Consider the following 25,689-nt stretch of genomic DNA (forward strand, 5'->3'; position numbering starts at 1 on the left):
TTGTTGTTGGTTGAGCAAGTATTGCTTAATATATTTTCAGCTACAGTTTGGGGCCACAGCTAGACCTAAGGTTTATCCTGGGATCATCCAGGGTTTGCCCCTGCCTGAGCACTGGATCCCCTGTGTGTCACCTAGGTGAACAGGTTTGACCCCTGGACGATCCAGGGATAAACCTTAGGTCTAGCTATGGCCTGGGTCAATTTGCTATAGAACTTAATTTCTAATAGAAAGGGCTTACATCAAAACAGGGTGGGCACAGACAAAACAGCCCATTCACACATTTCCTCGACATTAGTACCAGCACTTTGAATTGGGCCCGGACCTGGACTGGCAGTCAATGAAGTTGTAGAAGGACTGGCGTGATGTGGTCTCACTGGCCAGACATGGTTAAGACATGGCTTTTTAACAAAGCCTTTGATGGCTAAATCCACCAGCCTGCACACTGTCTTGTTTTAATTGGCTTGTACTCGTTTTAAAATTTCATATTGGTTTTAACATATTAATGGTTTAATTTGTTTTAGAATTGTATATATATTGTTCTATTTTATATGTATGATTTTGTCTGTACACTGCCCTGAGATCCTTGTGATATAGGGTGGGATATACATGTATAATTTATTTATTTATTTATTACATTTTTATACCGCCCAATAGCCGAAGCGCTCTGGGCGGTTCACAAAAATTAAAACCATAATAAAACAATCAACAGGTTAAAAGCACAAATACAAAATACAGTATGAAAAGCACAACCAGGATAAAACCACACAGCAAAAATTGATATAAGATTAAAATACAGAATTAGAACAGTAAAATTTAAATTTAAGTTAAAATTAAGTGTTAAAATACTGAGAGAATAAAAAGGTCATCAGTTGGCGACGAAAAGAGTACAGTGTAGGCGCCAGGCGGACCTCTCTGGGGAGCTCACTCCACAACTGGGGTGCCACAATAAATAAATAAATAAATAAATTATATTGACACACCATTTCTGAATGTTTCTACCTTTTGTGCAATGTAGATGGAACATGGGTGGGATAGGGACATAAATATTGTGTATTTGTTTCTGGGCAGAAAACAATATTTCGGTGATTACTTTTCAAGCTGTGAATGACTTGGGTCCAGGATACCTTGGGGACCATCTCTTCCTGTACCACCCCACCTAGTCCTTAAGATCCATATGGCCTTTTCCAAATACTGCCTCTGTCTCAGGCACAATTACCTCTGTTGAGAAAGAGGAGTTCTTCGTGATCAGGGCCATGAAATTTCTTAGGCCTCTTTCTTACCATTATTTCGCCAACAGATTAAAAACTTTTTTTGTTTTAGCAAGCGTTTGTCTTGGTAGGGTAGGCAGGTGATTTTTAGGAGAAACACCCTCCATTTTTAATGTTCTTACCTGCTGAGGCTCTTTCCATATTTATTCAGCTGTTTTGTTTCCTTCATTGGTACTGTTTTTGCTTGCCATTGTTGTGAATTGCTGTCAAATGCATTTTAATGGTGGGGTATACATTTTCTAAATGATAATAATTAATAATTAATAAAAGTGATGATGATGATGATGATGAATATTAACAATAAATATTAATAACAATTGTCTGGATCCAAAAATAGTCATAGACCCAAACAAAGAACCACTGAAATGAATGGGACCTTGATTTCAATGGGTCTACTCTAAATAAGACCAAGTGTGGCTCCAACCCAACAATAATAATTAACTTAGTCAAGGCCTTTCTAATGCATGACAGCAGAAATATTTTAATATTTTAAAAAAATTACAATTCTATTTAATAATCATAATCATAATCTACAAACGTTTATACAAAGGATGTGCTGCTATTGGGGCATTTGTTTTGGGAGTGCTGCACCATGAGCATCGCATCGCCTGCATTTTGGTTATTATTATTATTATTATTATTTATTTATTTATTTATTTATTTATATAGCACCATCAATGTACATGGTGCTGTACAGAGTAAAACAGTAAATTCAGATTCAGAGACATGATTCAGAGACATTTCTATCAATCTGTTAATGACAGTGGCTCTTTTGCCAATTGGCTATTTCCCTCTGTTTGTTTTCATCCTAGATATTTCTTGCAGCCCTGGCATTTGCCTTTTTCGCCAGAGGGCTTTCAGGAAGCTACATGAAGAGTAGCATTACGCAGATCGAGAGGAGATTTGAACTCTCATCCTCCGTGGTTGGCCTGACCGAAGGAAGCTTTGAGATAGGTATGCCCATTTCCCGGGGCAAACTGGATGGAACGGATGATGATGATGATGATGATGATGATGATGATGATGATGATGTATTCAATTTATACCCTGCCTATCTACAAAATACGCTAGGTGGCAACAGAGTGTACTAGAGTTTTAGAACGGAAAAGTTCTGAAAGCCTTTCTCCAGGATTGCTCACATCTCTTCTTGCGATGCAGGAAACCTATTAGTGATGGTGCTGGTGAGTTACCTTGGAGCAAAAGTTCATCGTCCAAAGGTAATTGCTGTGGGGTGCCTCGTCATGTCCTTTGGATCATTCGTATCAGTGCTGTCTCACTTCATCATGGGGCGGTGAGTATAACCACAGTTATGGCAAATGAACTTCCACTTTTACTTTGGCCCTCTGACCGACAAGGAACCCGTGTGTTTTTCTTAAGGCTACAGACAGATCTGAGAAACTGCCATGCTTTAATTGTTCAAAAATGGGTGGTGGGGGCAGCCATCCTTTCTTGGTCCCTGAAACCTAGGTGTAACCAGATATCTGCAGCTCCTGGAACACTCATACACCCACCCACCCACACACACACACACACAGATCACAAATGCAACACTATATTTTTCTCCATAAGAGTGAATGGCAGCTATTCATGTATATACAAGAATATAGAGAGGTGATCCAGGGACAACATTTCAGCCTTGAATTCACTGGATGGTTTTAGGAAAACCACCATTTTTTGGACCTCTCGCCTAATCTGCAATATGCACATAATAAGATTGGCCTAATTTACAAGGGCCCTATGTGGATTGCTGAGATAATAAATGTGATAGCAAAAGAAGGACCTAATAGGTGGCTAAACAACAGATAATAAATGTGACATGTCATGAATGGATAGAAAGTTGGACTAGGACTGGGGAGACTGAAGTCAGTGGAGTCTCGGATTTCAGTTGAGCTGTGAATCCACTATCCAAAGTGCTGAACCCATTTTGGGGATTAGGATCAGCACTTTGGATAGAGTACTGATTGAAGCACAGAGTGGATTTACAGCCCCACTGCAATTGAAGCCACCAGCCTCCATTGACCGAAGTTCAGAATTTCACTGTGTCATTAAAAAAGAAAAAAAGAAAAAAAGCTCACAGGGTATAATCTTGGACTATTCTCATTAAGAACATAAGAAGAAGAGCCCTGCTGGATCAGACCAAGGGTCCATCTAGCCCAGCACTCTGTTCACACAGTGGCCGACCAGCTGTTGACCAGGGTCCCACAAGCAAGACTTGGTGCAACAACACTCCCCCACCCATGTTCCCCAGCAACTACTCATTAATACTCAGCCCAGCCTTCCTTACATGGGGGAGAATGGACCATGTATGCTGCTTTGAGCTCCTTAGTGGAGAAGCATGATATAAATACAAGAAATATAAGAATGCAGAAAAGCTTGATATAAATATATAAGAAATATATCAATGAATGAATGTGTGAATGAATGAATGATTAAGTAAGTGTGTGATTTGAGCACTTAGGAAATGTCACCATTTTTTCACCATTATTACCCCGTCCTGTTAGAATTCAAAAAACATTGTTGTTGTTGTTGTTGTTATTATTATTGCTATTAGATTAGTAATAACAAATTGATTAATTTTAGCAACATTGGTATTATTAAAGTTAATATTATTAGTTATTAATAGTTTAATAATATTTAAATTAGTAATCAATGAATAATAAATATTTTTTAAAACTTCCCCATGTCAAACACACATCCTTTGTTGTTGTTTTTAAAGTTATGATTACAAAAGCATTGCCGTTTCTATGGCCAATTCTTCTGCAAGTGTGTCAGCCTGCTCTTCTGCCTCCCCTCCTCACTTGGAAAGTTCTGGAAATGCAACGTCTCTTGGTAAGCAAAACATTGACACGGTGGCCAGGCTGTATAACTTGAAAGAGATGCACTCTGTTTCCTCAGCTCTCGCCCTGGTATTTCCCAGGGCATATCTAGACCAGGAGGGGGAGGATCTCATGATATTCTGATTGCAAGATCTTCCCCTTTGCCCAAATGCACGTGCGACATCCCGGGAGGAAGGAGGGATGTCATGCCCGCCATTTATTTTTTACGGACAGATGAATGCGTGTGCACTCCAATGAAAAAGTAAGTTATAAAACAACAACAACAGCCTATCCCACTCAATTCTATTTTATTCTTGTGTGACCAAAGACATCAAGATGGGTCTATGCAAGTAAGAGCAGGCTTAAAGCTACTGGACTCGGTGACATATTTATCTCCCTATCCAGTGTTGTCCCCAAATGTCCCCCTTTTTGGAGCTTTTCATAGAATCATAGAATCATAGAATAGCAGAGCTGGAAGGGGCCTACAAGGCCAGCGAATCCAAGCCCCTGCTCAATGCAGGAATTCCACCCTAAAGCATCCCTGACAGATGGTTGTCCAGCTGCCTCTTGAAGGCCTCTAGTGTGGGAGAGGCCACAACCTCACCAGGCAACTGATTCCATTGTCATACTGCTCTAACAGTCAGGAAGTTTTTCTGGAATCTGGCTTCCTTTAACTTGAGCCCATTATTCTATGCCCTGCACTCTGGGAGGATCGAGAAGAGATCCTGGCCCTCCTCTGTTTTCAACATGAAGCTATTAATCTACTATATCTACTTTGAGTTTTGTCACAGAATAGAGATCTCTATAGCACATGAAGGGTGTTTAGTTTCATGCGTTTCCACTATCTAACCTTTAGGTGCCAATGTGGTATTTATTTATTTATTTATTTATTTATTTATTTATTTATTACATATTTATCCTGCCTAACAGCCTAAGTTCTCTGGGCAGTTTACAACTAAACCCATAAAATCCAGATTAAAACTTTAAAATCACATAAAACCAGAATAAATTACAGGCCAGGGAAGGCTTGTTTAAAAACATATGTTTTTAGGAGGCGTTTAAAAGTTATTACTTTTTTCGCCTCCCGAACCGGAATAGAGCAAAATAGTGCAATTACACAAGTGGAACAGTATTTTCTTTCACTTTCATATGTAATACTGCATTCTCAGTCCTGCCACAGCACAGGCACACCTCGTGGGAATGTGGGAGAGGGCCTTCTCGGTGGCTGCCCCAGGGCTCTGGAATTCCCTTCCCAGGGAAGCTAGAGTGCCTCCTTCCTTGTTATGCTTACTGAGGCCAGCAAAAACTTTTTTGTTCTAGCAGGCCTTTGGGGAATAGTCTGGACCTCTGCTTATGCATTGTTTATGCATTTGTAAGTTATTATTTGTATTTTAAATGTTTTTAACTATTTTAATATTGCAGCATGTTTAATTATATTTTTAACTTTTGTATATCTTTATTGAATCCCAGTATTGGGGAAAAGGTGGGATGATATAATAATAATAATAATAATAATAATAATAATAATAATAATCCCTGCTCTAAAAAAATTAGCCGAAAGTGCTGTTTAAAAACAGAAGCGAAACTGAGTGTTCCAAATTTGATTGGAGCAGTGGGGCCGGTGGGTGGGGCTGGGCTGCTTTAACCTTTTACTCTGTGCCATTTGTCCCCCTCCCCAACCCCTGAAGCAACTATGAGCCCCACAGTGGGGGGGGGGGGAGGTTAACATCAGAAGTCCTGTTCACCAAGCTGTTTATTTATTTATTTATTTATTACATTTCTATACCGCCCAATAGCTGAAGCTCTTATTTACCTGCAGGTTGTAAAAGAACGAGCAGTTCTTACCTGTGGCTCTTTGTGGTAGCTGGGAACTTCCTACGTGGAATTGGGGAAGCACCCCTCATGCCACTGGGCTTGTCTTACATTGATGATTTTGCCACTGAAGAAAACTCCGCCTTTTACATAGGTAAAATAAACGAAGTGAGTCCATCCATCCATCCATCTGGTCAGTGTTTGAACATTAGAACTGGGAAGAGAGTAGTCTTCTGGTCTGCCATTAACTATCAGCTCTTCACTGTTACAACAGAGAGATGGTTTACTTGTTTGTTCAAACTTCTTCTTTTTTTAGTCCTACTTCTCAATATCAAGGATGATGTCTCAGTATTTAGGGTGACCATATGGAAAGGAGGACAGGGCTCCTGTATCTTTTAACAGTTGAATAGAAGAAGGAATTTCAGCAGGTGTCATTTCTATGCATGCAGCAGCTGGTGAAATTCCCTCTTCATCATGACAGTTAATGATGTAGGAGATACAGTAGAGTGACCAGATAGAAAAGAGGGCAGGGCTCCTGCAGCTTTAACTGTTGTGATGAAGAGGGAATTTCACCAGCTGCTGCATGCATAGAAATGACACCTGCTGAAATTCCTTCTTCTATTCAACTGTTAAAAGATACAAGAGCCCTGTCCTCCTTTCCATATGGTCACCGAAAAGAATTCCATAAACACACACACACACACACACCCCACACCACACCAGGACATCTTCAAAAGATAAAAGCAGTCAGCAAATTACTATTGAGATGAAACCCTGCCTCCAAGACTTCCTCACCCCTATTCTCAGGTGTTGGAAATGTAGGAGGGGACATTTTGTCAACTTTTGAGGGGATGGTTTTCTGGGGGAAGAGATTGGAGGGAATCATCAGGGTATAGTAGTAGCAGAATCGTGAACTATTCACAATGTCTAGCAGCTGCCAGCCGCCATTTTGTGTTCTCCAGAATGCCCATGAAATAATGCTATGACATGACATAGTATTGTTCTGAGGGAGGACTCTTTGGGGGGGGGGAAATAGTGGCCTCCCCCTCCATTGGTGGCTGCCATTTTTTCTCCCGGAGAACCCTAACATTCATTCATCTACTTATTATACTTCTGTACTGCATAATATTATAAAATCTCTCAACGGTTCAAACTAAAAGAGCCGGAGTGCTATAGTGGTTAGAGTGCTGTCCTATGGCTGGAGAGACTCGGATTCAAATCCCCATTTGCCATGAAGCTCAGTAGGTGACTTTGGGCTGGTCACTGACTCTCAACCTAAACTACCTCACACGGTTGTTGTGAGGATAAAATGGAGAGGAGGGGAAAACATGCACACTGCCTTGGGCTTCTTGGCGATAATGGTGGGATAGAAATATAACAAAAAATAAATAAAATACAGGTAGTATACAATATAAAATAATATAAAATAATAAGTAATTATAACATCACAGGAAAAAGAACAATATAACAAAGCAGCAGCCCATTACACAGTCTATTACGCATAACACAACAGTAGACTGGGAAGTGCTATCGACAACTGCTCTAAGCCATATAAGCAAAACTCAATAAGAGCTGTATAACTCTAAAGAGATGCACTCTGTTTTCTCAGCTCTCACCCTGGTATTTCCCAGGGCATGTCTAGACCAGGAGGGGGAGGTGCCACGACACAGGCTCTGAACACCAGACCTCATGTCCGCCACCACTTCTTATGGGGCGACACAGGCTCTGAACACCAGACCCGGCCGAGGCTACTCCCTGCTCAAGCCAAGCACCACCGCTTGATACGCCTGAGGCAAGGGATAAAGCCCACCTTCCTCCAAACTATGTGGAGAAAGGGGTTTAAAATGGAGAAGGGTTTTAATATATATAATAATGCGCTGTGAGTTATATCGGCTTAGGTGAATGATTGTCAGAGTGGGTGTTATATGTGTAAACTTAAGATGATAAATGCCAAACAGACACGTGGGACTTTTGTGGTAGTTTAAAAACGAAACAATCAAAATTTATTTTTAAAAGTTCATAAGCTTTGTTTCAAATAACAACATTTAAAAACCTTTTTGAAACCTTTCATACAATCCGGTCACTCATTCACATTCGCGCTTTCCTTTTTCTCACACAATCACTCTTGAACTTTCTTTATTATCAGTATTGATTAATATGCTTCCACTACGTGCACACCACACTCTAAAGACACCACTCACTACACTGACTCTCAAATTTCCCAGAACTTAAGTACCATAAATACAGAGAGCACTACAGACTCTAAGAGTACCTAACAAGTCTCCCTGAAAAGTTTCCCTGAAAAGAATTTCCTGAAAAGAACAAGATCTCTCAATCCCCCCAGTCATTCCCTTATATATCACTCCTCCCCCCTCCCAAGACATTCTAACTCCGCCCACTCAGGCCAACATTCTAAAAACCACAGATTTACAAACCGCAGACATACATTTGGAATTGACTTGTGGGGTGTAACACCACAGGAGGATCTCATGATATTCTGATTGCAAGATCTTCCCCTTTGCCCAAACGCACGCGCGACATCCCGGGAGGAAGGAGGGATGTCACGCCCGCCATTTTTTTTTTACGGACAGATGAGTGCATGTGCGCTCCAATGAAAAAGTAAGTTATAAAACAACAACAACACCCTATCCCACTCTGATGGGCACAGAACGCCTGAAGAGCTCCATGCCCAGTTCCTGCCTCCTCTCGTTTACTCGCGAGGAGGCAGGAGAAAGCCAGGATGGACACCCACACCTCCCATGGACTCGGGACGATCCCAAGACCATGGGAAGAATCAAGCTAAAAGCCAACCCATTTATCCCGGGGAAATGGAGGGATCATCCCGCCTTGCTCCTGGGATCCCCTGTGTGTCATGTGGATGCACAGGGATGATCTCTGGATGATCTCTGGGATAACAACTAGTGTAGACATGCCCCCAAACATTGTAGGCTGCAATCCTAGGCACACTTACCTGGGAGAATATCCCATCAACCTCTATAGATTGTATTTCTAAGTAGACTTGTACAGGATTGTGCTGTAAGTCTCTGGCGAGGCTGGGAGCACAGCTTGCCTCTATGCTGGCAAAGAGGGGAGATGCAGCAGTGGTGCTTCTCATTGTGTTCTTCACCAAGATGCCTACTAGATCACCTGGATCTTTGAAAATCCCCCCCTCCCAGTAAATCCCAGGCAGGAAACCTGGTGCCCCTAGATGTTTTGGACTTTTATTCCCATCAGCCCTGGTTAGTATTAGCTTATGGGAGATGTAGCTCCAAACATCTGGAAGACACCAGGTTGCCTAACTGTTAGGTAGAGAGTACAATGACCAAAGATGCTCCTCCCATCTTCTGTGATGTCTTCTTGTTCTGCATGTGTTATCAATGAAATGTCTGGGCATCTTTTATAGGAACGGTAAGGACATTTGGGCTCTTTGGACCAACTTTTGGCTACATGCTTGGATCCTTCTGTGCTAATCTGTGGGTTGACATCGCAGTGGTAGATGTTGGTAAGGAACAATGCCTATAATAATTTCCAGTGTTTTTTCTACATCATCTTTGTCTGTCCTGCTCTTTCTGTACTAACTGCTAAAATTCCTTCATATTTCCCATACAGGGATAGTTGAAAAATTCACGCTGTAGTGCTGTGTCAAAAAAATCAATTATTCCATTTCCAACATTTCATGGGAGGTGGGGGGGGGGAATTAAAACTCTGGCAAAAGAGGTTGGGGTAGGTGAGAATTTCAGAGAATTTTCTCCTTGGGGAGGAGGACAGGGTTTCCAAATATGCTTTTAAGTGTAGGCAGTTTTGAGGGGTTTTCTTTCTATTTTTTATTTAAACAACAAACAAACAAAAAAACCAGTACTTTCAGTAGCCCAGGAGTTCTTCCTGAATGCCTAATGAAGAGGTCAAAGTCACATGGTCTCCAATAGGCATCCAGGAAGAACTGCTGGATTCCTCAAAGTGCCAGACTGTGCTTTTGGAGTACAACTCTCATTATAACTTCCATTTTACAGCTAGGTAAATCAGGTGTTGGGACAGCGGCATGTGAAATAATCCACCTAGTGGTTTCCATGCCTGAGGTGGGACTGCAATTCAGATCTTTCAGATTCACACCGAAAGTTTTATCAACTAGTTCAGCCTTACATAATCTGGTGCCCTTCTGATGTGTTAGACTGCAAACTGTCATAATCCCACAGACAGCAGAGCACATCTGGATGTGGGCAGCAGGTAGGGATAAGGATGAACTAGGGCCATACTGATGAGGTGTGTAAGGAACAGCAAAGTGCTTGGAAAAATGCTTTAAGAGACTATGTGCAACCTTGGTTCTTCTCCCCAGAGACGTTGACAATCAATTCCAAGGATATGCGCTGGGTTGGAGCCTGGTGGCTTGGGGTACTCATCTGTGGAGTCATCAACTTCATAGCCTCCTTACCTTTCTGGTTCCTGCCTTACTCTTTGCCAAAACAAGGTAAAGGAAAGAGCATTAATAAATCAAGTGAAGTCTATACAATCACCAAAGATAGCCCTAGTAAAGTAGAACCTCCGAAGCCACCACCACCTCCACCACCACCTCCACAGCTGAAGGTTTTGGAGGCTGCAAAAGGTGAGTGCCGAATCCATTTTGCATCAATTTGCCTCTCTCTCTCTCTTTCTCTCTGATTCTTAATTTGGTTTCTGTAATGTACAAAAGTCAACAACAGCAACAACAACAAAATCAAATGATGACAATATAAATTAGAGAGCTAGTGTGGTTCAGTGGCTAGAGTGTTGGACTGGGAATTGGGAGATCCCAGTTCTCGGCCCCACTCTGCCATGGAAGCTCACTGGGTGACTTTGGGCCAGGCACAGACTTTCAGCCCAACCTACCTCACAGGGTGGTTGTTGTGATGATAAAATGGAGAGGAGGAGGACTATGTACGCCACCTTGGGTTCCTTGGAGGAAAGGAAGGTGGGATATTAATGTAATAAATAAATAAAGTTTCTGGTCTAGGTGGAATCAATACTTAATTGTAAAACCACAAGAGGAAGAATGAAACCTCCCAGCTTCTTCTAATGTACCTGCTTATGTTTTTATTTGAGACAATGAAAGGTACATTTTTCCCCATTCCAGAGTTCTTTCCTGTGTTGAAGAAGCTACTTGGAAACTCTATCTTCCTGGTCTATTTGTTCTTCAGTACCCTACAGTTCAGTGCGCTCGCTGGCTCTCAGATGTTTGAGCCAAAGTTTATGGAACAGCAGTTCAACGTATCTATTTCAAGAGCCACTTTTCTTATTGGTATGTGAAGCACTTCTCTTCGGCCCTTTCCACACCTAAAAGTTATCCCAGGAAAATGGAGAGATCATCCCTGCCTGCTCCCGGGATCCCCTGTGTGTCATTTGGATGCACAGGGATGATCCCGGGATGATCAAATGGGATCGTCGATTTTAAGAAATCCACCAAAATGCACAGATTTCCTAATTTGTACAAAGGTCCTCCATAGATGAAATTGGGGCTGATTCAATCTACTGAGGAAATCTGTGTCAATCAGGAAATTTGTGCAAATTGAATTGGGAATTGGGAGCATGGGTTTGACAATTCACAAAGAGTTTTGGTGGACACGTGCTCACAGTTGTGCTTGCTTTTGGAGCTTCGAATGGGGTGCACACACTTGTTTTGTGAGCAAAAACAAAATTCCCATACAGCCCCAGAGCGAGGCAAGGGGGCATCAGAAATAGACAGAGGGAGGGAGGGAGGGAGGGAGAGAGAGAGAGAGAGAGAGAGAGACTTTTCAGACGACACGCTAAACCACAGTAGTTAAGCATTTTGTGCTAAACCTTATGGCTTAGTGCATCATGTGAATCATGATTTAGCATGTCATGTGAATCATTCCCAACCATGATGGCTACATAACCACGGTTTAAACACACCCACTAACCATTTGCTGCAAAAGTGTTAGTGGCCTAACCATGGTTTAGCATGTTGTCTGTACAGGCCCAGAGAGAATTTTTGGCTCTGGTTACCCAGACAGACAGAAAGGAAAAAGGTTCCCCATGCCTGGTCTGTTGTCTGCTATGAAAACAATTGTGTTGTGTATTGTGAATGCACCCTTTCCTTTGCAGGCATTATCTTTTTACCCATCGCCATTGTGGGGATGTTCCTGGGAGGTTATCTCATCAAGAAGTTCAAGTTGAACACAGTGGCCATGGCAAAGTTTGGGTGCATCGTCTTTCTGGCATCCTTCCTGTTAAACCTGCTTTACTTTATGACCAACTGTGAGGTGCTTCAAGTGGCTGGCTTGACTGTCAACTACTCTGGGTTTGTTGTCTTGTTCATTTTGTGGACCTGGGGGGAGGGGGGGTTGGATTCCACATTTTATAAATGCGTTAACTGTATTCAGAAGTGTTGTTCCCCCAACAAAGTAAGGATAGTCATCCCAATACAGTCAAACCTATCTAATCAAAGGATTTCTTCCTTGGGTGTCCATGTCTATCAAATCCCATGAACAGAACAATCAAATGGAAACAATACTACAATACTGCTATAATACAGTAGTGTAGATCTATAATGCAGTAGTGTAGATCTACACCAGCCGTTTCTTGCAGGATTGTATTTATTTATTTATTTATTATTCATTTATTTATTTATCATATTTATACCCCGCTCCTCAGACAAAAAAGGCTCTCAGAGCGGCTTACACTTAGCAAAAAAGACAGTCCCTGCCCTCAGGCTTACATTCTAATAAAGACATGACACACAAGGAACAGGAGTTCAGGAGGGAGGGAGGGGGAGGAGAGAGAGAGACAGAGAGAGAGAGAGAGAGACAGAGACAGAGACAGAGACAGAGACAGAGGCAGAGTCCAACAGGAGCAGTCCATGATGTTTCTTCTGCCTGCTCCTGTCCCCTTGTTCTTTCTTCTTCCCCACAGGGCCAAGATGACAGTTTGCCTTGTGGGGATGGGGGAAGAGTCCAACAGGAGCAGGCCATGATGTTTCTTCTGCCTGCTCCTGTCCCCTTGTTCTTTCTTCTTCCCTACAGGGCCAAGATGACAGTTTGCCCTGTGGGGGTGGGGGGAAGAGTCCAACAGGAGCAGGCCATGATGTTTCTTCTGCCTGCTCCTGTCCCCTGGCTCTTTCTTCTTCTCCACAGGGCCAAGATGACAGTTTGCCCTGTGGGGGTGGGGGAAGTGTACAACAGGAGCAGGCCATGATGTTTCTTCTGCCTGCTCCTGTCCCCTTGCTCTTTCTTCTTCCCCACAGGGCCAAGATGACAGTTTGCCCTGTGGGGATGGGGGAAGAGTCCAACAGGAGCAGGCCATGATGTTTCTTCTGCCTGCTCCTGTCCCCTTGCTCTTTCTTCTTCCCCACAGGGCCAAGATGACAGTTTGCCCTGTGGGGGTGGGGGAAGTGTACAACCGGAGCAGGCCATGATCTTTCTTCTGTCTGCTCCTGTCCCCTTGCTCTTTCTTCTTCCCCACAGGGCCAAGATGACAGTTTGTCCTGTGGGGGTGGGGGAAGTGTACAACAGGAGCAGGCCATGATCTTTCTTCTGTCTGCTCCTGTCCCCTTGCTCTTTCTTCTTCTCCATAGGGCCAAGATGACAGTTTGCCCTGTGGGGATGGGGGAAGAGTCCAGCAGGAGCAGGCCCCGATGTTTCTTCTGCCTGCTCCTGTCCTCTTGTTCTTTCTTCTTCCCCACAGGGCCAAGATGACAGTTTGCCCTATGGGGGTGGGGGAAGAGTCCAGCAGGAGCAGGCCCCGATGTTTCTTCTGCCTGCTCCTGTCCTCTTGTTCTTTCTTCTTCCCCACAGGGCCAGGATGACAGTTTGCCCTGTGGGGGTGGGGGAAGAGTCCAACAGGAGCAGGCCCCGATTTTTCTTCTGCCTGCTCCTGTCCTCTTGTTCTTTCTTCTTCCCCACAGGGCCAAGATGACAGTTTGCCCTGTGGGGGTGGGGGAAGAGTCCAACAGGAGCAGGCCCCGATGTTTCTTCTGCCTGCTCCTGTCCCCTTGCTCTTTCTTCTTCTCGACAGGGCCAAGATGACAGTTTGCCCTGTGGGGGTGGGGGAAGAGTCCAACAGGAGCAGGCCATGATGTTTCTTCTGCCTGCTCCTGTCCCCTGGCTCTTTCTTCTTCTCCACAGGGCCAAGATGACAGTTTGCCCTGTGGGGGTGGGGGAAGAGTCCAACAGGAGCAGGCCCCGATGTTTCTTCTGCCTGCTCCTGTCCCCTTGCTCTTTCTTCTTCCCCACAGGGCAAAGATGACAGTTTGCCCTGTGGGGGTGGGGGAAGAGTCCAACAGGAGCAGGCCATGGTGTTTCTTCTGCCTGCTCCTGTCCCCTTGCTCTTTCTTCTTCCCCACAGGGCCAAGATGACAGTTTGCCCTGTGGGGGTGGGGGAAGAGTCCAACAGGAGCAGGCCATGATGTTTCTTCTGCCTGCTCCTGTCCTCTTGTTCTTTCTTCTTCCTCACAGGGCCAAGATGACAGTTTGCCCTGTGGGGGTGGGTGAAGAGTCCAACAGGAGCCGGCCCCGATGTTTCTTCTGCCTGCTCCTGTTCCTTTGCTCTTTCTTCTTCTCCACAGGGCCAAGATGACAGTTTGCCCTGTGGGGGTGGGGGAAGTGTACAACAGGAGCAGGCCATGATGTTTCTTCTGTCTGCTCCTGTCCCCTTGCTCTTTCTTCTTCTCCACAGGGCCAAGATGACAGTTTGCCCTGTGGGGATGGGGGAAGAGTCCAGCAGGAGCAGGCCCCGATGTTTCTTCTGCCTGCTCCTGTCCTCTTGTTCTTTCTTCTTCCCCACAGGGCCAAGATGACAGTTTGCCCTGTGGGGGTGGGGGAAGAGTCCAACAGGAGCAGGCCCCGATGTTTCTTCTGCCTGCTCCTGTCCTCTTGTTCTTTCTTCTTCCCCACAGGGCCAGGATGACAGTTTGCCCTGTGGGGGTGGGGGAAGAGTCCAACAGGAGCAGGCCCTGATGTTTCTTCTGCCTGCTCCTGTCCTCTTGTTCTTTCTTCTTCCCCACAGGGCGAAGATGACAGTTTGCCCTGTGGGGGTGGGGGAAGAGTCCAACAGGAGCCGGCCCCGATGTTTCTTCTGCCTGCTCCTGTTCCTTTGCTCTTTCTTCTTCTCCACAGGGCCAAGATGACAGTTTGCCCTGTGGGGGTGGGGGAAGAGTCCAACAGGAGCAGGCCATGATGTTTCTTCTGCCTGCTCCTGTCCCCTGGCTCTTTCTTCTTCTCCACAGGGCCAAGATGACAGTTTGCCCTGTGGGGGTGGGGGAAGAGTCCAACAGGAGCAGGCCCCGATGTTTCTTCTGCCTGCTCCTGTCCCCTTGTTCTTTCTTCTTCCCCACAGGGCCAAGATGACAGTTTGCCCTGTGGGGGTGGGGGAAGAGTCCAACAGGAGCAGGCCATGATGTTTCTTCTGCCTGCTCCTGTCCCCTTGCTCTTTCTATTGTATTATAGTCATCACTAATGGCCCACACGACGTTCACCTGCTCCCACAGTGATCTCATCTCCACCTCTCAGTTTTCCCAGAATATCTCTGACTGCTTTTATCATGGTTTTTCTGGCTCTCTCGCATCCATTGCGAAGAATGTTTGTGGTGTGCCCCCCTTTGTGAGGTCATTGCTGTTTGCCGTCAGTTCTGGGCTCAGTGAACAGCCAATCAGCTGTCAGGGGCGTGTGCATGGGTTTCGGCATGTTTTATCCACCGAGTGTTTTTTTAAAAAAACATCTCTGCGCAGGAGCGCATATTTGTCAGAGTTCCTATCTCCCCATGTGTTGCTGTGTATCTGCGCTGGTGTGCATCCCTCAGGAGACATTAAAAACATTCCTGTGCCCCTTACCTATGTGCCTAGCCCTGCTCACTTCTACCGATCCACAGGTGGAACCGCCATAACAGGGCACATGTGCTCTTGCAATGGCACTCTTCTTGTTGTGGTCCAGATCTCGTGTGTGCCCCATGAGGGGTGATTGCAGAAGCGGGGAACCTTGGGGAGCATGCTTCTTCCATTGCAAAAGGGCTGCAGGTGTAGATTAGCCACTAGCCTGAGTTTACTCTTACTGTACTTACGGAATATATTTTCGCAAGAGGAGTTCTTTCCTTTGAATCCTGACGGCCCCATCTCTGTTCTCTCTAGCATAAAAGAACCATCATACTTTCAAGAAAATGCAGTGTCTGCCTGCAATGCTCATTGCAGCTGTGAAGAAACCTATTGGGATCCTGTTTGTGGAAGTGACGGAATCACCTACATGAGCGCCTGCTTAGCTGGCTGCACAGCTTCGGTGGGACATGGGAAGGATATGGTAAATGCAGACAGGGCTCTGCTTTTTAATATACTCAAACTAAGGATGGGGTAGAAATTCATCTAGTTCACAATTTAATGTGAATTTACTCAATTTTCTGCTTTTAAACTGCCCTGTGAACTGGGCATGTTAAGCCTGGAGAAGAGAAGGTTGAGGGGAGACAGGATAGCACTCTTCAAATACCTGAAAGGTTGTCCCACAGAAGAGTTCCAGGATCTCTTCTTGATCATCCCAGAGTGCAGGACACAGAATAATGGGCTCAAGTTACAGGAAGCCAGATTCCAGCTGGGCATCAGGAAAAACTTCTTGACTGTTAGAGCAGTATGGCAATGGAACCAACTACCTAGGGAGGTCCTGGGCTCTTCCACACTGGAGGCTCTCCCACGCTGAACCCTATCTATTTTAATGCAACAAGAACCTAATGCCATCCATTTAGAGAGAGGATCCATACAAGAAGATTCTAAAACTGATCAAAGTGAAAAATCTGATCTATGTGGAAAAGACCAACATTTAGCACAGGTCAACAAACAGATCTGATGATGTAAAGCAAGATCAGGAAAACCAAACCTACCTTCTTTAATTGGAACTTGCATCATTTTCAAGGATATCCATGGTAGGAAGTAACCCCCTCCCCCACAAAAAATATATGAAAAAAAGCACTGAGTTTTTGAAAATATTTGCATAGGAATCCCACTTATAACATAAACAATCCAAGCTAAAGTATTTATCTTGAGTGTATTTACCTTATCCTACTCAACTTTAAAGATGCCCATCTCTCTAAATCCTGTGACATCTCATTAATCAACTTATTCAAATTGAGCTTGATCATTTGAGATATGTTTCTGGGAATAAATATTCCCAAATAAGCAATAACATGTTGGCACCATTGAAATTGCCAAGACATGAATACAATTGAAGCTTCCTACTCGTGTTCCCCAGCATGCACAGATGCTGATCCCTTTACCCCTTTTATTTTTCTTTCTTTCATTCTTCAGCTATAGCTCAGAACAGTACCAGTGTCAGTTCTGGGGAGAGGGGCTTCGAGGTGACTTGGGCAAGATTATATTATTATTATTAATTGCATTTTTATACCGCCCAATAGCTGAAGCTCTCTGGGCGGTTCACAAAAACGAAAACCACTCAAAGAATAAAACAAACAGTATAAAACATGATATAAAATACACGTTAAAAAGTGATTAAAAACATACCACACATGATTAAAACATCTTTAAAACATCCTTAAAATATTCTAAAATTTCACTGGATAGGCCTGCCAGATTAGATCAGTCTTTCTTCATTGCTTTTTTAAACTCTAAAAGACTGTCAAGTTGATGAATCTCCTCTGGCAGGCCATTCCACAACCTGGGGGCAGCAGAAGAAAAAGTCCTCTGGGTAACAGTTGTTAATCTAGTTTTTGCTAGTTGAAGTACATTCTTCCCAGAGGACCTGAGTGTGTGGGGCGGATTGTACAGGAGAAGGCGATCCCGTAGGTAGCCTGGACCCAAACCATGTAAGGCTTTAAAGGTAATAACCAACACTTTGTACTTTGCCTGGATCACAGTGAAGCCCCCTCCCTGTCTACACTCACCTCTTCTTCCTCCTTGCCTCTGCTGTTTCTGCATGTTAACTTGCCTCTCCCTGTGGGTCCAGTTGGCACTATCATCTAGAAGAAGAAGACAAGACGTGTTGTGGTTACTGCTCCTTCTCTTTGCTCCCCCCCCCAACTGCTTGATTGTAGATGCCAGGTGAACGGGCAGCAATAGCAAGGTTGTGGAGCAAGAAGGTCAAGAAGGGGACAGGGATTGTAAGTTGGCTCTAGGGGTGTGCACGGACCCCCGCTCCGCTTCTCTTCCAGATCTGCGATTTGCGGATTGGGCCACTCCGCCCCACCCCCGCTCCACCTATGTCCGCTCTGCTCCGCTGCGGAGCTCCGGATCCAGATCGGAGCTCCGTTTCCCCCCCACACCAGGCTTGCATTAAGCTAAAAAAGTATACAACTTTTTTTCTGATAAAGTTAGAAACCTCAAGTTTGGCACCTTGACACCTCATGGACGTATACACACGCACACCCAGACTCAAGGCAGTCCCATCATCCCCTGATTTTTGGGGAATTTATGAAAATCGGGCACCCCATTCACACCCTTTTCGATAGCTCCGTCAATTTGCACTTTAGAAACCTCAAACTCGCCACCATGATAGCTTATCCAAGGATACACATGCACGCCAAGGTACAAGCCGACGGCGACGGCGGCAGAGCCTGGTAAGGGACCAAGGGGGAGGGGGGCCTTACCTGCGTCCGTCCGCGGTCCGTCGGCTTCTTCAATTGAGCCCGTGGTTCAACCAGGAAGTCTGGGCCGCAAGCGGCCCAGACTTCCTGGTTGAACCACGGGCTCAATTGAAGAAGCTGACAGACCGCGGACGGAGTCAGGTAAGAGAGAGGAGGGGGGGTTACCGGGCCCTGCCGCCGTCGCTGCATGGGCGACAGCAACAGCAGCAGGGCCCGGTAAACCCCACTTACCTTTCCGGCGGAGCTCCGGATTGCGGCGAAGGATCCGCCTTCACCTCGATCCTCTTCGCCACGCTCCGCCGGCCCCCCAATCCTCTTCGCCTCCACCTTAAGGGCAGGCGAAGCCCCCCGCTCCGCTTCTTTTTAAAAATTTTTTTAATTTTTTATTATTAAACAATATACAACAACAACAAAAACAGCAAATAAAAATCACTTGATACATAAACATAAAATTGCCTTAATATCGAATATTCAAATTTAACCTATTAAACATATTTGTACTAAACGTAACAGTGCTCCCCCCACCTCGGGATCTCATTCTTGTTTCCAAAAACTCATAGTTTCATCTGTTGGTGGTTTCCCACTTCCTTTAGAGAACACAAACTCTAGGAACTTTTTCCATATACCCTCAAAATCATTCGTTTTTACTATACCTCTTTTCATTTTAATATTACATGTCAATTTATCATTTATAGCAATGTCCCACACTTCTTTATACCATTCTTCAATACAATAGTCTCTTTGGATCTTCCAGTTCCTAGCTACAATCAGCCTCGCAGCCGTCAGCAGGTTCGTTATCAGTTCTTTCGTTTCTTTGTTACATTTAAGTTCTTCTTGCAGTGAGAGTAATGCAATCCTTGGTGTAACCTCTACTTTAAATCCCACAATCTGCTCAATCTCAAAGAACACCATCTTCCACAACTTTTGCACGTGTTTACAATCCCACCACATATGTAAATACGTTCCTTTTTCACCACAACCCCTCCAACAATCTGCTGAAAGCTGATTATTAAACTTATTTAATCTAACCGGAGTTAAATACCACCTCCATACAAGTTTATAGTAATTCTCCTTTATTCTTACTGACATATTTCTCAACACTCTCTGTCTCCATAGTCCTTCCCATCTCTGCTGTCCTATTTGTATCTTCAAATCAGTCTCCCAAACCATTTTCCCGACACTATCCAACACTCCTTTCTCAGCTAATATATTATATAGTTGACTCATTAACCCTTTTGTCCCTATATTTTGTCCCTTATCAATTTCTTTTTTTTCCAATTAATTCCTCAAATTTCGTCCTCTCTCCACACTCTCCATTTTCTCTTACCCAATTTTTAGTCCATTGTTCCAATTGCCCATAGTTTAACCACGTTAATTTCAAATCTTTTAAAACTTCTTCCAACCTCTCTCTTGTATTCATCCCCCTTAACCATTCTCTTAATTTCAATTTGTTTTTTTCTTTTAAAACTTTGCTTAATCTATTCTTTAAGTTTTCAGGAAATTTCTTTAGCATTATCACCGGTGTTAAGGAGGAATTACTTGAAAGCAGTTCCTTTTTATATTTATTCCAAAGTTCCCAATGGAACTTCAAAAAGTGATTATCTAAATCATTAAGCCATTTACCCTTCCCTTTCTCCTTAAAAAATACATTCTGCAATTTTAACTCAATATTACCTAATGTATTTTCCTCCATCCATTCTAAGTCCCCTACCCCTAAAATTGCTTCAACAATATGTCTTAACCTGTTTGCTATATAATAGTACTCAAGGTTTGGGAGACCCAATCCACCCTTCTTTTGGCTTAAATACCATTTACTTTTATTAATCCTTGATTTCTTCTCAGCATTACAGTAGTTATTTATAAGATTCTGCCAACTTTTTAACTCTAAATCTGAAATTCTTATTGGTAACATCCTAAAGAAAAAAATGATCCTAGGTAAAATTTTCATCTTTATTAAAGCTATTCTTCCAAACCAAGAAAGATTCAGTTTCTTATACTTCTTTAACTTTTCTACTATCTCTTTTTTCAGTCCACTTAAATTCTCACTTTCCAAATCTTCTAAATTTTTAGTAATCTTAATACCCAAATATTTAATTCTTTCTTTACTTTTCAAAACTGAAGCCTTCCCTTCCCATTCCTTTTCTTCCTTTTTGGTATAATTAAATAACCTCAATTCCGATTTTGCCCAATTTATTCTTAACCCCGTAACTTCTTCAAATTCTTTCAACTGTTGTTTAATTCTTTCCCATTTTATAGGATCCCTAATAGTCATCAATGTGTCATCTGCAAACATATTCAACTTTATTTTATTACTGCTACCTATCCCCTCTATCTCCCCATCTTCTCTTATTGCGTTTGCCAACAATTCCATCACCAATACAAACAGGACTGGCGAGAGTGGGCATCCTTGTCTCGTCCCTCTGGCTAGTCGTATCTTATCCGTTATTCCGTCGTTTACTACCACTACGGCTGTGTTTTTAGAATATAACTGCTCTATTATTGCTCTAAATTTAATACCAAATCCCATTTTATTTAAAACCAACTTTAAAGTTTGCCAACTCACACAATCAAAAGCCTTAAAAATATCTAACGCTAAAATACCCGCCTTATTCTTTGACTTTTTTATCCCCTGTATTACATTCAGAACTCTACCTATTAATGTGTGCATCTGTCTACCTGCTATGAAACCACATTGGTCTTCCCCTACATAATTAGCTATAAATTTATTTAACCTTTTAGCCAAAATAGTTGAAATTTTTTTAGCATCTTGATTTATTAACGAAATTGGTCTATATGAATCAGGGAGAGTCAAGTCCTTATCCGGTTTCGGAATTAAAATTATTATGGAATGCTCCCATGACTCTGGAATCTTCTCCCCTTCCATTATTGCATTATATAATTTCAACAATTTTGGTACTATTAATGTTTTAATTTTTTTATAAAACTCTGGTCCTAGACCATCTACCCCCGGTGATTTCCCTGCTTTAAGCTGGTCTATGACCTCCTCTATTTCACTTTGCAGTATATTATTGTCCATTATTTCCTTATGCTCTTTTTCTAATCCTTTCTTCAAAAGTTTACCCACATACTCTTCCATCCTCTTCGTTTGGGTATCTCTTTCCTTATATAAATCTTCAAAAAATTCCTGAAATTTTTTTAGTTTATCCTTCATCATGTGACAATAATTACCCTGCTTATTTTTTACTGGCCCTATCCCATTTTTAGCCTTTTCCTTTTGTGTGAGCTTGGCAAGCATCTTCGAGTTCCTGTTACTATTTTGAAAGTATTCCCTTTTCATATAAATTAAATTCCTCTGGACCTCTTCTAAATTAATATTTTCTAATTCCCTTTTTTTTGCCTGTAGTTCTATTAATTTATATTTATTCTTCGTTTGCCAATATTCTTTTTCCAAATTTATTATCTCTTTCTCTAAAGTAACTTGCCTTGCCTCCTGTTGTCTTTTTAGATTACACGTTTCCCTAATACAATTCCCCCTAAATACAGCCTTCATGGTATCCCAGACCACTGCAGTTCTTATTCCCCCCATTTCGTTTATTTCCCATGTTTCTGACAATTCCTTCTGCATTTTCTCAATTACTTTATCGTACTTAAATATCTTAGTATTCAATCTCCACCTTAATGCTTCTTTGTAATCCTTACTAACTGCAAACTCTAAACTTACCAATGCATGATCCGTTACCTTGATTACCCCTAGTTCCATTCTACATGTCTTAGTTACAAAATCTCTAGATACAAAAATATGATCAATCCTAGAATATGTATGATGAACTGGAGAATAAAACGTAAATCCTGGGTCTGCCCCTCTAAGAACTCTCCAACAGTCAACAAAATCCTTTTCTTTAATTAATTTATTTAAAATAGTGATGTTGTTTCTCTTTTCTACCTCAGAGGGATTTGACCTATCTACTCCATTGTCCATAACCATATTAAAGTCTCCAGCCAAAATGACATACCCCTCCTTGAATTCTTCTATCTCTCTTAATACCTCTTCATAAAATTCTTTTTGTTTATTATTTGGTGCATACATATTGATCAAAGTATACGTTTTCCCTTCCATTTGACCCTTAATCATGAGATATCTCCCATTCTCATCTTTTTTAATATTCTCCAACATAAACCCACTTCTTTTTGAAATCAAAATGGCCACTCCATTTTTTTTGACGTCCCCAATGACACTTCATAATAAACAGGCTATCTCAAGCGAATAGCATTGGTTTTTTCGTTAGGTTGATGAGTTTCTTGCAGAAAAATTATGTCAGAACCATCCCTATTTAATAATTGCTCAATCCTTCTCCTTTTCACGACTGCCCCCAGACCTTTAACATTGAGCGTTGAGATTCTTATCTTCTTATACATATCCAGTTTTTTGATCTTCTTTTCGATCCCGTACATGTTGAAAACCTAACTTACATACATAACAATACAACAACCCAAACATACCCTTCCCTCCCACCCCACTTCCCCTTTCCCTCTCAAATCTTTTCCCCCCATTATATCCCCGGGAGTCTAACACTCCGGCCATTAATTTAACCCTGGGGGGGGGAAGGCAGCCAGGAACCCAGAGCCAGCAGGATCTAATATGATTATGCTTCTTATCATCACTATATTATCCACTTTACACCCCTCCCCCTGCTGCACCTCTTTCTTCTTCATCATCACTCTTTGCGTCACCACCAGCTTCTCCTTGTGGACCCAAACCTAAGCTCTCAAGAAGCTCCATGCCTTGCTGAAAGGGGAAAACCTTATGATTTTCCTCCTTATACGAGAAACGCAGAAAAATCGGATATCCCCAAGCATAGGGGATTTTCCTCTTCTTCAATTCCCCCGTTATAGACTTGACACTGCGTCTCCATTCCAAAGTTTGTTGGCACAGATCGTTAAAGACCTGCACTGTTGCTCCTTGGAACTTCAGCTCTCCCAATGCTCTTAACTCCCTCATCAGTTGCTCTTTCTTGTAATAGTTTGAAAATTTCACCAAAACATCTCTGGGAGTTGAGCCGCTTCTGAAGCCACCAACCCTGTGAACACGCTCCACATCTTCTTCACTTAGTTGCAGGGTTGGGACTAATTCTTTGAACCAGCTTAGGATGTTCTTCCTGAGGTCCTCCCCTTTCTTTTCCCCCATATTACGAACGCGCAGGTTTGCTCTTCTCGAATTGTCCTCCAAGGAGATCAGCCTCTTATCATGATCATTAAATTTCACCTCTTGCTCATTCTGGGTCTTTTTAATTTCTTTAACTTGATTTTTCATCTGGTCCACCTCTGTCTTCAAAAAGCCTAATTGCTTGTCTCTTATAGCCATTTCTGCAGACAAATCATCCACCCTCTTATTTGTTTTGCCAACTTCCGTTTCAATTTTCATAAATATCTCATCTTTGAGTCCCTTTAACAGAAATGAGATTTGTTCCATCATCACTTCCTGCCCTGCTGGCTCTGAGCCAACTTTGGCAGCCATCTTAAGCTCTTTTGTTGCTTTTGTGGGTTCTTCTTGTTTGTCTTTTTGATTGTCCTCCCCTTCTGGCTCTAATGCGGCTACTCTTTGTAATCTCTTGATCGTGTTGTTTGAAGCGTGCGAGACCCACTTCGGTTTCACCGAAGGCTGCTTCTTGGGTGGCATATAGTCCCACAAATATGGCTGGTGTTAGTTAGTTTCGCTTTTGACTCAGACAGTCAGCGAGCTCAGAGGGGTTTATTGCCGTGTTTAACAATATTTACTGCTTGCTAAAGAAGGGGTGGCTATCAATCAGTCTCTCCCGACGCTGGCTTCTACCATTAAAATTCCCTTTGAGATAAGCACTCCGTCTGGGAGATTTCTTATGGAACTGCTATTTGAAGTTCTTAGAGGAACTTTCCTCCGCTTGCCCCCCTTACTTTGCCTCTGAATACTTGTTCGTTACACAGCAAAATGCTTTATTCTTTAAATCCCCTTCTGCAGCTCAAAGCTTCCTACACATTCTTCACCGTTCTTCACCATTTCCAGCCCAGATAGTTTAGATGATAAGATTTTTTTAAAACCTAAATTCGCCGGTCCGATTAGAAGCGGAGCACATCCCTAGTTGGCTCCTTTTTTTTTTTTTTTAATAATTTTATTTTTCTACAATACTTAAACATACACATTACATCCTCTCATAAAGAAAACAACAACAACATACTACATAACATGGAAACGTTGAATACATAATATCTTATCTAAATACATAATCAAAATTAACATAGAAGTGCACCCCCCATCTCGGGATCTCATTCCTGATTCCAGAATCTCATACTTTCTTCTGCTGGCGGTTTCCCACTTCCTTTAGAAAACACAAATATTAGGAACTGTTTCCTAGTTGGCTCCTATTGGATTGTGGACCTTGGCAGGTGCCCAATGTTGCCAATACCTGGCATCACAAAGACTCATGGAGGACAGAAGGAAAAGCATACAATTTTTGTACCATTCCCTGGAAAAGGCACTTCCAGTTCCCGTTGTTAGGACTCTGTGGGAGTATCCAAAATAGAAGTTGACACTTTTAAACACAGAGATTCTTTTGGCAATCATGAGAGTTTCCTAGCGGTCATTAAACAATACTGTTTGTTTGCAAATGGGCATCTAGCTACGTGAAAATGCAAGAAAGCCGCCCCCAATCATTCATATCTTCTTCTATCTTCCAGGTTTTTCACAACTGCAGTTGTGTGGGAGTATCAGTACCTAGAAATTTTTCTGCAGTTTTGGGTCAATGTCCAAGAGATGATTGTACTCAAACATATCCTTATTTTTTAGCTTTGATAGCCATAATGGCATTTATTTTATGCTTGGGAGCAACACCATTGTACATGCTTATGTTCAGGTGAGCACATTTTATTTTAACTTTTTTCAGTTCTTATCCATAAAGTTTGGGGCAAACCCAGATTCGTTAAGCTCCTGTATTTCAATTGCTGTTTTTGCCCGGAGTTTCAAAACACACATATGTCCAAATACACCCAGGGCATGTCTACACCTGCCAGATATCCTGGGGTCATCTCCAGGTCATCCCTGTGTGTCCATATGATGCACAGGGGATCCCAGGGGCAACCTGGGATGACCCAGGATATCTGGGACCACAGATTTTCCAATATTTCCATGTCCTGGGACCATCCCGAGGAATGCAGGTGTTGGTGTTGCTGCCATGCTATGGTTTCCCTTCTTCCCTGTGAGTAGCGGATCCAGACACAGAGCTGCATGAGGAGGC

The 25,689-nt window shown here is 42.8% G+C and overlaps 1 protein-coding gene across 2 annotated transcripts in view; it reads left to right on the forward strand.

Moving 5' to 3' along the window:
• LOC134404152 (solute carrier organic anion transporter family member 1C1-like) overlaps window positions 1-25,689 on the forward strand; it is a 44,924-nt gene that overhangs the window by 13,768 nt on the left and 5,467 nt on the right. For both annotated transcript variants that reach the window (XM_063134771.1, XM_063134773.1), the window contains exons 3-12: window positions 2,081-2,222; window positions 2,427-2,559; window positions 3,985-4,097; window positions 5,904-6,050; window positions 9,300-9,398; window positions 10,230-10,496; window positions 11,004-11,168; window positions 11,993-12,188; window positions 16,008-16,173; window positions 25,133-25,308. In XM_063134771.1, coding sequence (XP_062990841.1) covers window positions 2,081-2,222; window positions 2,427-2,559; window positions 3,985-4,097; window positions 5,904-6,050; window positions 9,300-9,398; window positions 10,230-10,496; window positions 11,004-11,168; window positions 11,993-12,188; window positions 16,008-16,173; window positions 25,133-25,308 — 1,604 coding nt within the window. The remainder of the gene's footprint in view (window positions 1-2,080; window positions 2,223-2,426; window positions 2,560-3,984; window positions 4,098-5,903; window positions 6,051-9,299; window positions 9,399-10,229; window positions 10,497-11,003; window positions 11,169-11,992; window positions 12,189-16,007; window positions 16,174-25,132; window positions 25,309-25,689) is intronic.

This window comes from Elgaria multicarinata, chromosome 9 (assembly GCF_023053635.1).
Source record: "Elgaria multicarinata webbii isolate HBS135686 ecotype San Diego chromosome 9, rElgMul1.1.pri, whole genome shotgun sequence".
NCBI lineage: Eukaryota > Metazoa > Chordata > Lepidosauria > Squamata > Anguidae > Elgaria > Elgaria multicarinata.